Here is a 17,994-nt window from a genome sequence, read left to right as displayed (position 1 = left end):
AGGTTAATTTTATACACATATCTGTGGCGGTTTACACACACACACACACACATATATATATATATATATATATATATATATATATACATACACCAAATTTGCACAAAACACAAAAATAAATCTAAAATAGTGAATATAGGAAACAGTTCATGTGTATATTTTGCATATGTGTGTGCAGGTTGCAGGAGTTGCCGTTTATCACAATGAGGTTTCTGATCTCACTGTGTGTGTCACTACTGCTGCTGATTAATGGTGAGTGTTTTACAATCTGTATTTAAAATGACAAAATCATTTGCCAATATCAAATCCTAATGTATATTTTGTTTATTTAACAGGTGAAATAACCAGTGGACAAACATCAGGTACAGTACGATCATTCTTTCACTCCTTTACTTCTTCCCCTTTCCATCCTTTGCTTTCCATTACAAATGTAGAAATGAAGGATGTGTAGGAATATATTCTTATATTGACTGCAGACTCCAAAATAAGCTGGGTTGAAATTCTATAATTCTAAATTCTATTTATTCAGAATTCCCAGTGTATACACAATTTAGATGTGTTGAGTCTGTAAAGAGCATAAAGTAGCCTAGTATTTAATTAGTTTCCACATTAATGAGGAACAATTAAAATGGCATGATGGGGCTAAAACTGGCAGAAGCAGACATCAACATCGGGTTTAGTGCCTGTCAGGCTCATCAACAGCAGTAGCAGCAAGTGTCAGTCAGTCAATGTAGCAAAATAAACCAATTAATAACGTCAAACTGCCTTTTTCCACAATAAAAAAAAAAAATCTAATTGTTTTATAGTTTAATTCTCACAGCTGTGACCTTATTTCTTGTAATTTACATTAAATCTCAAAATAAAATAAAAAAGAGGCAGAAACAGGCTGAACAGGCTCAAATGTCAATACAGATGCTGTTAAAAATCATTCAGACCTCAGGTGGAATTAAGACCTTTAACAGATATGCTTTGATGTTGCTATCGGGAACCAACAACCTAAGAAGACTGGAAGGATCTGATTGAGAGTGATTGAAGAAAGCTGGTTATATGCATGTAGATAATAAGATGGTAATGATGAACAGGTGAAATGGGTGGAGTAACAGGTGGGATGATCCATGATAGACAGCAGAACAGTAACACCAGACTTCACCTGCTGGACAGAGCAGGAACAGCAGGACTTAGACCAGAGAATGATAGATTACATTATTTTCCAGCAAACATACATTTGCTGCAGTACTTTTAAATAGACATGTTTGGTGGTTTCAAAAGAGGGTTAAAATGATTCCTTGTTTTTACCAGTGTTGGGTAGTAACTAGTTACATGTAACTAAATTACGTAATTTAATTATAAAAAAAATGAATTGTAATCAGTTACAGTTACTGAGAAAAAAATGTGTAATTAAATTACAGTTGCTTATGAAAATGTTAATGATTACAAAGGGGGTTACATCTGGATTTTTTGCCACACACCCACATACAGATTTAATTGATTTCTTTCATAAATTGCAGTGACTGCTCTAAAATATGAGACACCAATGTTTTAGGAGCTTAGGACACAGAATAAGACACGTTTATACGATAACTGTTTTATTTCTTATTTGGGTTTATGTATATGCTTTTTTAAGATTAACTGTTAGATGCCTGTGTTTCCTGTCAAAGCTATGCAAAGATTTGATTTCAAAAACAGTATCATAGCTACTAAACTATTTCTTGTTATGGTTTTAAATCTGTATTTAACCTCAGAATGATCTCAAAGTAAAAAGAGGCACTAAAGTCTGATTTTGTGGTGGCTGTGCTTTAAAATTAAATTATTATAATCTTAATTCAAGTGATGAACTATTTCGAAAGTCTGACAGTAATCAGTGTTGAGTTCTAGTGTGAGGTTAACCGTGCCTGATTTACATGTTTGAAAATGATTAACAGTTGAAAACATTACAAATTTAGAAAAGTAATCATAAAGTAATCAAATGTAATCAGTTACATTACTTTAACAAAGTAATTGGAATAGTTACACTACTTACTTGAATAGGGTAACTTGTAATCTGTAACCTATTACATTTCCAAAGTAACCTTCCCAACACTGGTTTTTACTTCATCATTTTTAAGTAGATGCTTTTATTCAAAGTTGCTTTAGTACTTTTAGAAATGAAATATTTCCTGTACAAACAGAAACAAGCACTGCTGTATTAATCCTAAAACAGATATTAGTATTATACTAATGTACTGTTTTAATCCTATTTAGCATTAACTAGAAAGAGCCAAAGATGTTTAAGGAAATGCATACCTTCTTTGTCCAAGTGTGAAATTACATGCCTTACATGTTTTAGAGGTTTACTCAGAAGTTTATATCATGCCAACAATATGCATACAAATAATTGAGACCTTCGGACCTATGCCCATATCATTCAAATCAGAGGAAACAGATATAAATACAGTTCCTAGAAAACACTGTGGTAACTCTTACTTTATTAGTGAGAAAGGTGTATAAAGCATGCATTGTTAGTCAGTCTCATCCATCTTCAGTTTACCGTCCAACTTTCTTCTCCTTCAGACAGTTGTTAGATAACATACTGTAATGTACTTTTGTTGTTGTTTTTTCTAAATCAAATACATATATAGCACTATACAGCATAGAAACTACAATGTCCAGCTCTGATCCATGCTATGACTATAGCACTCTTGATGAATACTGGAGAGACATACGGCAAAGCCCATATCAGTACAATGGACATGATGACACCCATGTTGAATGGAGTCGATGGTATCGGCTGTATTTGAATGGAGAAAGTGCCCAGATGTCTGAGTGGTGTGTGAGTTATATGGGATGTGGTGGTGAAACTGGACTGTATCTCAGCGGTTCTCATCCAAGAGTTGAGGATGGAGTGGTGACCCGTGAAGTTTTAGGAAGTTATATATGGTCTAGCCAGTGTGACGACTACAGATCTACATCCATCCAAGTCAAAGCCTGTCCAGGAGATTACTATGTCTATAAACTTGTCAAGCCAGATGTGTCGATCTACATGCCTTCATATTGTGCAGGTGCAATTTTTACTTATTTTCTCTGAGAATTTTTTGTAATGATTTTTTTTTTTTTTTATGTCAGTATCAAGAGTAAATGCTCTATTATTTAAAAATTATTAATATAATTTAACATACATCTTAATGAAATTAAATATGTTTTAACCAGTTAGACTTGTGCAGGTGTGCAGTCCATTAACCATTCTGTACGTTTCCCCACACCCACCATATGAGCACCAAATGCTCATGTTTGTTTTAACCCAATTTCTCAAATCTCACCATTTTAAACCAACCATTTAACATTTAATATGCATCATGTATATTATAATGCATGATGTAATATTACCACACAGTCATTTTGAGCTTATTTAATGTCCATTCATTGCCTGTAAATGTTTTCTTATTTGCATAGCGTTTTAGTTGCTTCAGAGCTGATTAGAAGTTTTAGCTAAATAATGTTTGATCTTGAATGTGCAAACCCCTTCTTGCCCCATTTATGGGCCTGACTGCACAACACTGGTTAAAATATAATTGCTCAAAATCATGAAGTTATGTTTTCCCATCATTGTGTTTTACGATGTAATAGTCTAAACTTCTTTAATACACATACAGTATTTTAACAGTACTTTTGGAAACTTCATGTCAGTTGCTTTCCAAAGCATCAGCAGTGATCCGTGCTACAACTATCAGTATCTGGACCGTCCCTGGAGAGCCACCAATGAAAGTGGAGACTGGATTTGTGATGAATCTTTCTCCTGGAATGGCTGGTATCGGCCTTTCTACTATGGAATGAACATCCAGATGTCAGAGACCTGTGTTAGTTCATACAGCTGTAACACATACTATAATCTGTGGCTCAATGATCCTCACCCTGAGATAGAGGATGGAGTGGTGATCAGAGAGGTCTGTGCAGGGTCTTATTGGGGCAGCTGCTGTGAATACAAGACAAACCCCATCAGAGTGAAAGCGTGTCCAGGCAATTACTATGTCTATGAACTTGTGAATCCACAAATCTGGTGTTCAGGATACTGTACAGGTACCATGATTTTTTTTTCACAAATATTTTACACATTTTAAAATTATTTCATTATGGACTAATTTGTTTTATTTTATTTATTTATTTATATAAGATGTCAGCACTATTTCACAGGTGGTTTCCACTTCGAGTCCAGATATAATCACTGGATCCAGCATCACTTTTAGTAAGTTGTATACAGTATATAACAATAGTAGTAGTAGTAGTAGTAGTAATAATATTTAAAAATAATAATAATAATAGTAATTAGTTTTTCTCTCCCAGTGATTCTAAGCTTTAAAGTCACACCTTTCATGCAAATTAACTTGTAACATCACTATTTCGTGTAATGCACAGTACAAATGTTTGTGGTATCTCATAATTATTATTATGTTCCTTGTTTGATCTCATGATCTCACACTAACACAGATTATGACCCATGCAATAACTACAACACACTCGACAACCACTGGAGAAGCACATTCAATTACTGGTATTGGTATGGCTATATAAATGGACATGATGACACACGTGTAGAATGGGATGGCTGGTATCGACTCTTCATTAATGAATCAAGTGCTCAGATGCCTGAGTGGTGTATATCCTACATGTCATGTGGAGGTTTTAGTTCTCTGTGGCTTGGTGGATCTCATCCTCAGCTAGAAGATGGAGTTGTTACTCGTGAAATTTACGGCTCTCGCTATGACCTGTGCAGTTACTACAGATCTGAACCAATCCAAGTCAAAGCTTGTCCTGGAGATTATTATGTCTACAGATTTACCAGACCAACAGTCTCAATCCCAGCTCCTGTATATTGTGCAGGTATGTTTATTTATTCTTTATACTTGACATGCTTATCATGAATTGTGTTGTAGACTTTCGAATGACAACTGACTATGCAGGCCTATTAACTATTATTTTAGACTTGGCCATATTTAATCTTCAGTATGTAATGAATTATTGTTATTACTTCATAATAGTGCCTTTCACCACCCCAAGCGTTGATCCCTGCTACAACTACACCAGTCTGGACGAGCCTTGGAGAGCCACTGACAACTATTACTATAACAACTATTACTACTATGGCATGTGTGATTATAATGTGGAGTGGAATGGCTGGTACAGGCTGTTCTACAATGGTCAAAATGCTCAGATGCCAGAATCATGTGTTAATCAGTACATGTGTGGCACTTATGAGCCACTGTGGCTCAACGGATCTCATCCACAGCTGGAAGATGGAGTGGTCACCCGTCAGGTCTGTGTTTCTTCATGGAATGGCTGCTGTACTTACACATCCCACCCTATACGAGTCAAAGCCTGCCCTGGAAATTACTACGTTTATGAGTTTGTCAAGCCTTATTTTTGCGGAGCCTACTGTGCAGGTGAGCATTTAGTTGCATTTAGTCTTTTTTTGGATTTTGTTTGAAAATGTTGTTGACAAAAATGTTCTTAATACCAGACGCCACAAGTCAGTCAATCACAACAGTGTCGACAACAATAGAGACAATTTCATCCATCGAATCCATTACTCCACCAATCACAACCACTGGTAAAGTATTGTTTTGACTAACCCTCACAATTATTTATTAGGGGTCCACACACTGAAGGCGCCGGAATCCTATTGTTTTCGTACTGATTTTCTTCTTCTTCTTCTTCTTCTTCTTCTGTCCTAAAAGTGTCTGGCCAGCCAAAACCGTAAGTCGTAGAAACACCAAATTTGGCAGGATGGTCCCAAATTTTTCCCTCTACTCAGGTGCACACACACACACACCCCGATCAGACCATAGGTGGCGCTATAATAAGTACTTTTATGTTTTTGCTCGTATCTCCACACCTATACAGGTTACAATAAAAAAAAATTCCCCTGATTCTCTGCGTCAAGCTGAACAAAACTTATATATCTGATTTTTGCCATGCATAAAATTATTCCACCATTTTGAGCTGTTTTATAAATCTACTTTTTCAAACTCGTCCTAGACCATTTGTCCACTTAACACCAAATTTGTATCATCTAGAGACCCTCATGACAAAAAGTTATTAAAGGAATTTGGATTCATCAAATGATTTAGTAGATATAGTTTAATAAGTGCATGGAGAAATGGTTACTAAATATATTGGCGTATATAATCTAAATGGTTTGACTAATTAAAATTATTTTGATAACTTTTTGTCATTAGTGTCTATAGATGCTACATGCAAAATTTCTTATGAATCAGTCAAGTGGTTTAAGAGGAGATCAAAAAAGAATTTTTGCCAACTCAAAATGGCCGATGGACTACAATGTGTTGTACTAATGTTGTCCACTAGAGGGAACCACAGGATAAGAAATCTATTGAGATTTCTATTGAGAGATGAAGGACGTAATACTAATGTTGTGAGGCACAAGACAAATTATTTTAGTAGTTTAAAATCTGTGTAAATGGTTGAAATAGATTAACTTTGCATAACATGCATTATAGTTTCATAAATTATAATAAAGGCTAAAACAAGTTTAATCAGTTTCCAAAGAAATCGGTCATCTCCAAAATACCTTCATACTTATTAATATATCGTAATTTCAGAAATTATTTGTCAAGTTGTCAGACATGACTGCATTTATTTCGGTCCAGTTAAAATGAAGATACAATATTATTTGTCTATTGAGATATGGTACATAAAATAATACTTCCATAGAAAGACACTTAAATAGGTCTACTCGTATTACATTTGAAAAGAGTCATGTGTCAGTCCTGTGTTCCGTGTTTTGTGTTTTCCTCCCCCACGTGCTTTCCATGACCCAGTTTTCCCTCATGTGCAATTATGTTATTGCTCCCAGGTGTTTCTCATCATCCCCTCGTCATGTCATGTGTATTTAAAGTGTTTCCTATTCTGAGTTTTTTTCGTCTGGTATTGAATGTCTTCTTTCCCCATTACGTGTGTGTTCCTTGTTCCATGGATGTCATTAACGTCTCTTTGTTCAAAGTATCTTCCACGTCTCCTCGTTCCTCGCTCTGCGCTCCCTCACAGTAGCGGAACGTGACAACATGGCCATTGTAACATAACTGTATCTCTACACAAGACGTTTCCCAGCGGGCACCTTGATATCAATTTTACATCAAATGTTTGTCATTGATGATGATGCTGTAACATCATTTTAAATTCAGTTTGGACAGCAATTTCTTCCAGTGGTAATTGGATGAAAATAAGAAGTTAATCCCACACTGAAATTGGTTTAATGTATACGTGGGCCAAAATATTTGACATTCAATTTACATAAAATCTGTCATTCCAAGTTTTTGATGTCAGGATTTGGACTTTGGACTTGGACTTGCATATTTGACCTGTTTTTAAATGTCAATTTTGATGGCAATTGACATTTACATTACAATACATTACATTACATTTAGTCATTTAGCAGACGCTTTCATCCAAAGTGACTTACAAAAGAGGACAATAGATGCAATCAAAACTAACAAAAGAGCAACAATATATAAGTGCAAATGACAAGTCTAACAAGTCTAAGTTAGCCAAACACAGTACACGTAGCAAGGTATGTGTATATATATATATATATATATATATATATATACACAAAGAAAAACAAGTAGACAGAATTGAAAAAAATAGAAAGCTAGTGTTGTTGTTTTTTTAATAAAAAAAGATAAAGTAGAATTAAATTAGAATAGAAAGTGCTAGAGTTAGAGGTTTAAATAAAGATGGAACAGATGTGTTTTTAGTGGTTTCTTGAAGATGGCTAAGGATTCAGCTGCTTGGATTGAGTTGGGCAGGTCATTACACCAGGAGGGAACAGTTAATGAAAAGGTCCGTGAGTGATTTTGTGATTTTGTGCCTCTTTGAGATGGTATTGTAGAAACTTAATTTTCTGTAAAGTTGCTTTGCAACGATTTGTATCGTGAAAAGCGCTATACAAATAAACTTGAATTGAATTCAATTGAATGGTCCTTCATCCAGCAAGAAATGTCTGTTAGACATGCTGAGATGCGAGCAGCTATCGTCGGATCATCGGGATGGAATGAGAGGTAGAGTAGAGTGTCATCAGTATAGCAGTGATATGAAAAGCCATGTTTCTGAATGACAGAACCTAGTGATGCCATGTAGACAGAGAAGAGAAATGGTCCAAGAACTGAGCCCTGAGGCACCCCAGTAGCTAGATGTTGCGATTGGACCTATCTGAGAGGTAAGACTCAACCCACTGGTGTGCGATTCCTGAGATATCATTTTCCAATAGGGTTGACAGGAGAATCTGGTTGTTCACCGTATCAAAAGCAGCAGACAGATCCAGCAAGATAAGTATAGAAGATTTGGAAGCTGCTCTTGCCAGTCTTAGGGCTTCAACAACTGAGAGCAAGGCAGTCTCGGTCGAATGTCCACTTCTGAAGCCAGATTGGTTGCTGTCCAGGAGGTTGTTCTGTGAGAAAAAGGCAGAGACTTGGTTGACCACATCTCGTTCAAGTGTTTTTGCAATGAAATGTAGAAGGGAAACTGGTCTGTAGTTCTCTAAAAGAGTTGGGTTAAGAGTGGGTTTCTTAAGAAGTGGGGTTATACGAGCCTGTTTAAATGTTGAGGGCAATACACCAATTTTTTAACTTTTAATTATTATTATTTTTATTTTTAACACCAAACAAAATTTGATGTCTTTTCAACATCAATTGCCCTATGGGCCTTGCCTCTGTCCTCAATGATATTTATTTATTTGTTTTGACCCATTACATAAGAGTGTAGAACAATTCATAATATTCAAATTCATTTTCCCAGTAAAAGTAAAATTTGCATTAGACAGAGATAATACAGCTCACAGAGTGAGTATATAATACAAATGAGAAGGAAAGATCAACGGTAAAAACGTAAAAGAGTTGGAGAAGAATTTGATAGACTTTAAAACATTTTCAAACTTCTGTAGTGTACTTTCATTGATCATTTGGCTAAAAAAAAAACAATAAAAACAAAACACAAAATGCACTTAAAACAAATGTAACTGGGAAGTAAAGAGTGCTCTAGTGGTAATAATTCCATACCACAACTACTACAACTACAAAGAAATATGCAACATCTGTCAACATAATGATTTTTTTTCTGTTTCCATATCAACAGCTCCCCCTATTGATCCCTGCTACAACTACAATGTCCTGGATGATCTATGGAGATCCACCAAAAATCAACATTCCTCTCAAATATTGTGTGACACTTGGGTCAGCTGGAATGGCTGGTACCATCTCTTCATTCAGGGTCAGAGCGTTCAGATGCCAGACACATGTGTTGAAGAGTTGAGTTGTGGCACTCATGCTCCACTGTGGCTGAAGAGAGGACATCCAACAGTTGAGGATGGAGTGGTCACTCGAGATGTCTGCGGTCACTGGAGCAATAACTGCTGCTATTTCCAATCCAATCCCATTAAAGTCAAAGCCTGTCCAGGAGATTATTATGTCTATGAGTTTGTGAGCCCGACCGCCTGCCATTTGGCATACTGTGCAGGTATATATTCATGTGCCCTTTGTTTATGTAAGAGATCATTATTTTTATGTAATATTGTTTTTTTACTGTCTACTGTCATGTCAGGGACAACCACAACCAGGAAGATGGAGTGGTCACCCGTCAGGTCTGTGTTTCTTCATGGAATGGCTGCTGTACTTACACATCCCACCCTATACGAGTCAAAGCCTGCCCTGGAAATTACTACGTTTATGAGTTTGTCAAGCCTTATTTTTGCGGAGCCTACTGTGCAGGTGAGCATTTAGTTGCATTTAGTCTTTTTTTGGATTTTGTTTGAAAATGTTGTTGACAAAAATGTTCTTAATACCAGACGCCACAAGTCAGTCAGTCACAACAGTGTCGACAACAATAGAGACAATTTCATCCATCGAATCCATTACTCCACCAATCACAACCACTGGTAAAGTATTGTTTTAACTAACCCTCACAATTATTTATTAGGGGTCCACACACCGAAGGTGCCGGAACCCTATTGTTTTCGTACTGATTTCCTTCTTCTTCTTCTTCTTCTTCTTCTGTCCTAAAAGTGTCTGGCCAGCCAAAACCGTAAGTCGTAGAAACACCAAATTTGGCAGGATGGTCCCAAATTTTTCCCTCTACTCAGGTGCACACACACACACACCCCGATCAGACCATAGGTGGCGCTATAATAAGTACTTTTATGTTTTTGCTCGTATCTCCACACCTATACAGGTTACAATAAAAAAAAATTCCCCTGATTCTCTGCGTCAAGCTGAACAAAACGTATATATCTGATTTTTGCCATGCATAAAATTATTCCACCATTTTGAGCTGTTTTATAAATCTACTTTTTCAAACTCGTCCTAGACCATTTGTCCAATTAACACCAAATTTGTATCATCTAGAGACCCTCATGACAAAAAGTTATTAAAGGAATTTGGATTCATCAAATGATTTAGTAGATATAGTTTAATAAGTGCATGGAGAAATGGTTACTAAATATATTGGCGTATATAATCTAAATGGTTTGACTAATTTAAATTATTTTGATAACTTTTTGTCATTAATGTCTATAGATGCTACATGCAAAATGTCTTATGAATCAGTCAAGTGGTTTAAGAGGAGATCAAAAAAGAATTTTTGCCAACTCAAAATGGCCGATGGACTACAATGTGTTGTACTAATGTTGTCCACTAGAGGGAACCACAGGATAAGAAATCTATTGAGATTTCTATTGAGAGATGAAGGACGTAATACTAATGTTGTGAGGCACAAGACAAATTATTTTAGTAGTTTAAAATCTGTGTAAATGGTTGAAATAGATTAACTTTGCATAACATGCATTATAGTTTCATAAATTATAATAAAGGCTAAAACAAGTTTAATCAGTTTCCAAAGAAATCGGTCATCTCCAAAATACCTTCATACTTATTAATATATCGTAATTTCAGAAATTATTTGTCAAGTTGTCAGACATGACTGCATATATTTCGGTCCAGTTAAAACGAAGAGACAATATTATTTGTCTATTGAGATATGGTACATAAAATAATACTTCCATAGAAAGACACTTAAATAGGTCTACTCGTATTACATTTGAAAAGAGACATGTGTCAGTCCTGTGTTTTGTGTTTTCCTCCCCCACGTGCTTTCCATGACCCAGTTTTCCCTCATGTGCAATTATGTTATTGCTCCCAGGTGTTTCTCATCATCCCCTCGTCATGTCATGTGTATTTAAAGTGTTTCCTATTCTGAGTTTGTCGTCCGGTATTGAAGGTCTTCTTTCCCCATTACATGTGTCTTCCTTGTTCCATGGATTTCATTAACGTCTCTTTGTTCAAAGTATCTTCCACGTCTCCTCGTTCCTCGCTCCGCGCTCCCTCACAGTAGCGGAACGTGACAACATGGCCATTGTAACATAACTGTATCTCTACACAAGGCGTTTCCCAGCGGGCACCTTGATATAAATTTTACATCAAATATTTGTCATTGATGATGATGCTGTAACATCATTTAAAATTCAGTTTGGACAGCAATTTCTTCCAGTGGTAATTGGGTGAAAATAAGAAGTTAATCCCACACTGAAATTGGTTTAATGTATATGTGGGCCAAAATATTTGACATTCAATTTATATAAAATCTGTCATTCCAAGTTTTTGATGTCAGGATTTGGACTTTGGACTTGGACTTGCATATTTGACCTGTTTTTAAATGTCAATTTTGATGGCAATTGACATTTACATTACAATACATTACATTACATTTAGTAAAACAGCAGACAGATCCAGCAAAATGAGTATAGAAGATTTGGAAGCCGCTCTTGCCAGTCTTAGGGCTTCAACAACTGAGAGCAAGGCAGTCTCGGTCGAATGTCCATTTCTGAAGCCAGATTGGTTGCTGTCCAGGAGGTTGTTCTGTGTGAGAAAGGCTGAGACTTGGTTGACCACAACTCGTTCAAGTGTTTTTGCAATGAAATGTAGAAGGGAAACTGGTCTGTAGTTCTCTAAAAGAGTTGGGTTAAGAGTGGGTTTCTTAAGAAGTGGGGTTATACGAGCCTGTTTAAATGTTGAGGGCAAAACACCAATTTTTTTACTTTAAATTATTTTAATTTTTTTTAACACCAAACAAATTTTGATGTCTTTTCAACATCAATTGCCCTATTGGCCTTGCCTCTGTCCTCGATGATATTTATTTATTTGTTTTGACCCATTACATAAGGGTGTAGAACAATTAATAGTGAAATTAATTTACTCAGAAAAGATAAGTAAAAATCACATTAGACAGAATTAATACAAAGAAAAGACAGGAATTTGATAGCTTTTCATACATTTATATAATTTTATAGTGTACTTTTAAAACATATGTAACTGGGATTTTAAGTAAAGAGTTCTGTATTGCAATTCCATACCACAACTACTACAACTACAAATAAGTAACACCATTTAACATGCATTTTTCTCATATTTCCATAACAACAGCTCCCCCTGTTGACCCCTGCTACAACTACAATGTCCTTGACGATCCATGGAGATCCACCAACAATCAACATTCCTCTCAAATAATGTGTGACACTTGGGTCAGCTGGAATGGCTGGTACCGTCTCTTCATTCAGGGACAGAGCATTCAGATGCCAGACACATGTGTTGAGGAGTATAGTTGTGGCACTCATGCTCCACTGTGGCTGAACGGAGGACATCCAACAGTTGAGGATGGAGTGGTCACTCGAGATGTCTGCGGTCACTGGAACAATGACTGCTGTGCTTTTCTGTCCAATCCCATTAAAGTCAAAGCCTGTCCAGGAGATTATTATGTCTATGAGTTTGTGAGTCCAACTACTTGCAGTTTGGCATACTGTGCAGGTAAATACATTTACATGTGCCCTCTGTTTATGTAATAGATCATTGTTTTCATGTAATATTGTTTTTTCAGATGCAAGGAACATGAACACTACCTCTACTACTGTAATGCCAGAGACAACCACAGAAACTACAGCAGAAACCACAACAACTGGTAATACAATGTGTTGTATAACAATCTGGAGGATTTTTGTTTTATGTGAGCAAATCAGATCCATGTTATGTGTTATTACATATGTAAAGAATTTAACACAGATCACCATGCCAAACACCTTGACTAATATTATCAGTGGACCTTAAGGGGGAATTGATTATAAATGCTTAAAGGGTTAGTTCACCCAAAAATGAAAATTAGCCTGTGATGTACTCACGCTTGAGGCATCCTAGGTGTATAGGACTTTCTTCTTTTAGACGAGTCCAATCTGAGTTATATTCAAAATTTTCCTGGCCCCTCCAAGCGTTTTCATTGCAGTGGGCAGGTGCTTTTGTGCAACAGTCCACAAGACGTCAAATAAAGCACGCGCATCCAAAATAAAACGTGCCTTACACTGCTCTGGGGGGTGAATAACGGCCTCCTGTAGTGAATCCATGCGTTTTTGTAAGAAAAACATCCATATTTCTAACATAATAAACACTTTTCTCTCACTTCATCTATCTGTCGTATGCGGAAGTCGTTCCGGCAGATGACGTAGGACGTATGCGTCGCACGCGCGCGTGCCTCTGAGATGTGCTAGTCTCACGAGTGTGTTTACAGGAGCAAAAGAAGCAAAGTTTCCTTACTTTAGCAAAGGAAAACAAGTCTCCTCTTGGCTTATATTGAAATCCTCCGACATTTTTCTTTACAAATCCTTGTTTTGTGCTTTAAAATTCGTTACCGGCGTTTTATTTTGTTCTCTCTCCGTGTTCGTCACTAATCACGCTACGCCGACGTCCTACGTCATCCGCCGGAATGGCTTCCGCGTACGACAGATAGATGAAGTGAGAGAAAAGTGTTTATTACATTTGAAATATGGATATTTTTCTTACAAAAATGCATGGATTCGCTACAGGAGGCCTTTATTCACCCCTGGAGCCGTGTGAGGCACGTTTTTTCACGGATGCACACACTTTATTTCACGTCTTGTGGACTGTTGTACAAAAGCACCCGCCTACTGCAATGATAATGCTTGGAGGGGCCAGGACAATTTTTAATATAACTCCGACTGGATTCGTCTAAAAGAAGAAAGTCCTATACACCTAGGATGTTTTGAGGTTGAGTAAAACACAGGCTAATTTTCATTTTTGGGTGAACTAACCCTTTAAAAGATTAATTTAATTCACTAGAAAAAATGTAAATTAAATTAAATTAATTAACTTGAGACCAAGAGCAATAATCAGTCAAGGGCCCAGAATGTTTAGTATAAGGATATATGGTAATGTAACAGCTTGTATCTGCAACATTAAGTTATAATAAAATTTCTTTCTGTTGGTGGGGTAATATGTAAAGTGTAGAATTGGTTACTGTGGGTTACTAATCAGTGCTTATGTTTACATTTACGTTTTTTGCATTTAGCAGACACTGTTTTACAAAACAGCTTCTTCTTCTAGGTAATAGAAATCCCTGCTCTGAACTCAGCTGCTCTGAGGATGAAAGATGTGGGATGAAAAATGGTGTTTATGGCTGTTTGTGTGAAAAGAACCATCACAGACGACGACAACATCATGACTCTTTTGGTTGGTAACATTCCACAACAAAATGCAAAAAAAATATATATATAATAATAATAATTCAGTCATTAATTATATTGGCTTTTTTTCTGTCAGATTTCTCAGAAACCTGTGAAAGCAGCTCTGGCTCCATGTCTGTGTCTCGCTGTCAGCTCTTTGAGGCTGGTTTTCCAGCTGATGTCTTACACCTCAATGATCCCAGCTGCAAAGGAATGGTCCGGAATGGCAAAGTGGAATTCCATTTTGATAACGATGAACTCATCTGTGGTACAAATCTTGTGGTATGATTAAATATGTATTATCTATTCAAATACACCATCCAAACATTTGTAGTGCCTGATTAAATCAGCAGTTGGATTTGGATTTAAACAATTGGAGAATCTCTCTGAGACTTTGAGAATATCTAGGGAGGATAGTTTGGGCCCTTTCTTTGGTTACTGATTGATTCTTTGGAGGGCCCAAACAGACCACCCTAAAGACTACTCAAAGTCTCAAAGAGATTCAGTGGAAGGGTTCACAAGACCACACCACAACAAGACTGGAACTGGTGCCTGCATTCTCCACCAATAATATGTAATCTACCATTATTTCACTTGACTGTTTTTTTGTGTGTGTTTCTAATTTGAAATACAAATTCAATTTGAGCAAAATTCCAAAAAATATATGTTGTATATGTTGTCCACAGGCCAACGGCACCCATTTCATCTACAGTAACTTTATTCTGGGGACACCGAGGTCAGAAGGTCTCATCAGCAGAGAGAAAATCCTTAAGCTTTCTTTCAGCTGTGTTTATCCTCAAACACAAACACTTTCCATGAATGCGGAAATCAACCCACTGGAGAGGTGCGAGTCAAATACAAGTTCTGATTTCAGCTGTACTTTTATTTACTTTTATTAAAGAAGTAGTTTACCAACATGGAATTTTTCTCATCATGTTGTTTAAACTCTCATGGCTTTATTTGCTCTGTGGAATTTTACTAGTCACATTTTTCAATGCAGTTAATCATCATGAGGACTTTCAAGCTTCAAAAAGAAAAGAAAAAAAACTACCACCAGAAATGCATTTCTAAAATGGTCTATATTACGTATACGAATGAATCATTCTGACAAAAAGATCAGAAAACAAATTGCTTCCAATTCGGACATCACTACTTCTCTAATGAGCTGTCATGAACGCACCAAAGAAAATATTGTGGATATCAAAATTTTCAGTGAATAATGATGGGAGTTTTTGTGTGATCTAATCGTTTAAGCCGAAAAATAAATGTATAAAAAGTAAATGTGTTATTTTTTTTAACAAAGAATATATATTTTACCAATGACACAGTCATTTTAAAACCGATCTGTCCATTATTTCAACAGCATTGTGCACAAGACGCTCCCCGCTGGTGAAGGCAGATATCATGTTCGGATGACTCCATATGAGGATGATGAGTTTACCCGGCCCTTCACTGGTAAAGTGGATGCAGAGCTCGACCAGAAGATGAATGTGGAAGTTCATGTTGAGGGGGTTGACAGCCGTCAGTTTGCCTCAGTTATGGACACGTGTTGGGCTACACCTGTGAATGATCCTGATTACAGTCTCCGCTGGGATCTCATCGTCACAGAGTAAAACTATTTATAATCCCTAAAGCTCAGACTTAACTGTAACTGTAACTTTTAGCATTGCCTCAGAATTGTGACTTTCAGTATTTTAGAACTAAAGCACAAGATCCCATGTTTTATACCTGGAATACAAATGTGTAAAGATTTACAGAATCACTTTTGAACTGAATGAAAGCATTTGATTTGTTGATTGTCATAATTGCTATTCTCAGGTGTCCCAATCCAAATGACGACACAGTGGAGCTGCTGCAGAACGGCATCTCGACATCCAGCCGTTTCTCCTTCAGGATGTTCATCTTCACTGCAAACTCCACGAAGCTTTACCTGCACTGTGCTGTTCACCTTTGCCTTCTGTCAAGCAATCGCTGCTCAATGGTGAGTTTAGAACTTATAATGGTTTACGAGTCTGCTATTGATACATTATTTTTAATCAAACACTAAATATAAGCAGAGAAATATCACCCTTAATGTCCATGATGGTGAGGTTTAATGACCAAACTACTTATTTTGGCTGCCCTCTGCTGGAGACTTTGTGCACTCCTGTTTCTTTTTTTTCTTCTGTTTTTCTTTTTTAGGACTGCAACTCTGAACATCACTGGAGAAAGCGCAGGTCTCTGGACTTCCATGACAGTGCTTCCATATCCATTGGTCCTCTGATGTTGTCTGAAGGCAATACAGGTGAACATTTAATTTATTTTAAAGGGGTCATATGATGTTGCTAAAAATAACATTATTGAAAACGTACTTACAGTCTGTGAGTCAGAACAGCCGGCATTGTAGGCTACTCTACCAGGATCAGGAAACGTCCTCCATAAAATGTGCTGCACACATCTGAATTTTTGGGTTGAAGTGTTCTGGAACAGTGTTGTAAATACAACTTAACAACTTAAAGGCCAAACAAAGTTTCACAACGAAACACACAGCGTCACACGGCGGGCTTGAGTGAGTGGCGGCAGGCTTTAGAACGGTGCGGCCGGCGGATTCGACAAAGGAGCGGGCGGCGGGCTTGCGGCAACCACATGTGACGACCCCGGGCTGGACTCCGCTTCGTCCACGGTGAAAGCCGATCGGCTGCAACAATACTTACAGCGAGAATAAAAGTTACGCCTTTCTTTGCTTGAACATTTGGGCGGCGCTATGCAAATCTTCCCACATCGTGACGTAGACATGTGGGGTTAGAACGAGCCGTTTTAGGTAGGCGTGGTTGACTCTTAACTTTTATAAAGAATATCTCTTTGGATTTGAGACTTTAGTCTTTGCAACTTTACAGATCTTCTTTATGCACCAAGAGCTTGTATCACTTCAAAGAGAAAGGAAAAATTTAAATCGCATCATATGACCCCTTTAATCATTTGTAAATAAAGATTTATAATGATTTCTTCCTTGAATGCATTTCACTTCATTGCATTATATTCTCTGTTCACAGATAAGTGGGTCCCAGATCAAGTGAAGGTATCTGAGGCTTCTTGTCTGTGTGGTTCTCTGATGCTGCTACTAGTTCCTCTGATGAGTGTCCTGACCCTCTTTTAGTATATTTTCACAAAAAATGCATGTTGTCTATTAATGTGGAACTGATGCTACACTTGTGGTGGGTTTCTAAATATTTCTTTATTTCATTAGTGTTTTTTATGTGGTGTCATAAATAATGATTTAACCCTTTTACATTAGTTATTATATACTACATTCATTCTGTTTTACTTGAGAGGATGTTCTGCAATAACAAACAGAATCAGATTTGCTTTAATTCAAAAATAATAATAGGGTCATTTCTGTTTTGCGGTTCCTTTTTAAAATTTAAAACTTTTAGTAGTTGATGGAAATTCTTCTATAAAAGGCTAATTGT

The 17,994-nt window shown here is 36.8% G+C and overlaps 1 protein-coding gene across 1 annotated transcript; it reads left to right on the top strand.

Moving 5' to 3' along the window:
• The first annotated feature begins 203 nt into the window (after positions 1–203).
• Positions 204–17,681, top strand: LOC107748190 (uncharacterized). Its single transcript, XM_016562892.1, has 17 exons — positions 204–252; positions 336–362; positions 2,634–3,038; positions 3,664–4,053; positions 4,148–4,219; positions 4,462–4,854; positions 5,013–5,414; positions 5,492–5,581; positions 12,462–12,842; positions 12,913–12,993; positions 14,427–14,552; positions 14,643–14,827; positions 15,232–15,389; positions 15,909–16,154; positions 16,364–16,526; positions 16,727–16,829; positions 17,578–17,681. The coding sequence occupies exons 1-17, from the start codon at positions 204–206 to the stop codon at positions 17,679–17,681; spliced, it is 3,375 nt and encodes a 1,124-aa protein (XP_016418378.1).
• The last annotated feature ends 313 nt before the right edge of the window (positions 17,682–17,994 follow it).

This window comes from Sinocyclocheilus rhinocerous, unplaced genomic scaffold, assembly GCF_001515625.1.
Source record: "Sinocyclocheilus rhinocerous isolate Xijiao unplaced genomic scaffold, SAMN03320098_v1.1 scaffold522, whole genome shotgun sequence".
Classification (NCBI taxonomy): domain Eukaryota; kingdom Metazoa; phylum Chordata; class Actinopteri; order Cypriniformes; family Cyprinidae; genus Sinocyclocheilus; species Sinocyclocheilus rhinocerous.
Note: the sequence above shows the minus strand (reverse complement) of the source record. Positions and strands in the feature narration are given on the sequence as shown.

What these genes read in the sequence shown, in the direction of transcription:
- LOC107748190 (XM_016562892.1), top strand. Translation starts at nt 204, where the DNA reads ATGAGGTTTCTGATCTCACTGTGTGTGTCACTACTGCTGCTGATTAAT. An exon ending in GTGTTCAGGATACTGTACAG is followed by an intron (nt 4,054 to 4,147) that starts GTACCATGATTT and finishes TATTTATATAAG; the next exon opens with ATGTCAGCACTATTTCACAG. An exon ending in GTTGTCTGAAGGCAATACAG is followed by an intron (nt 16,830 to 17,577) that starts GTGAACATTTAA and finishes CTCTGTTCACAG; the next exon opens with ATAAGTGGGTCCCAGATCAA.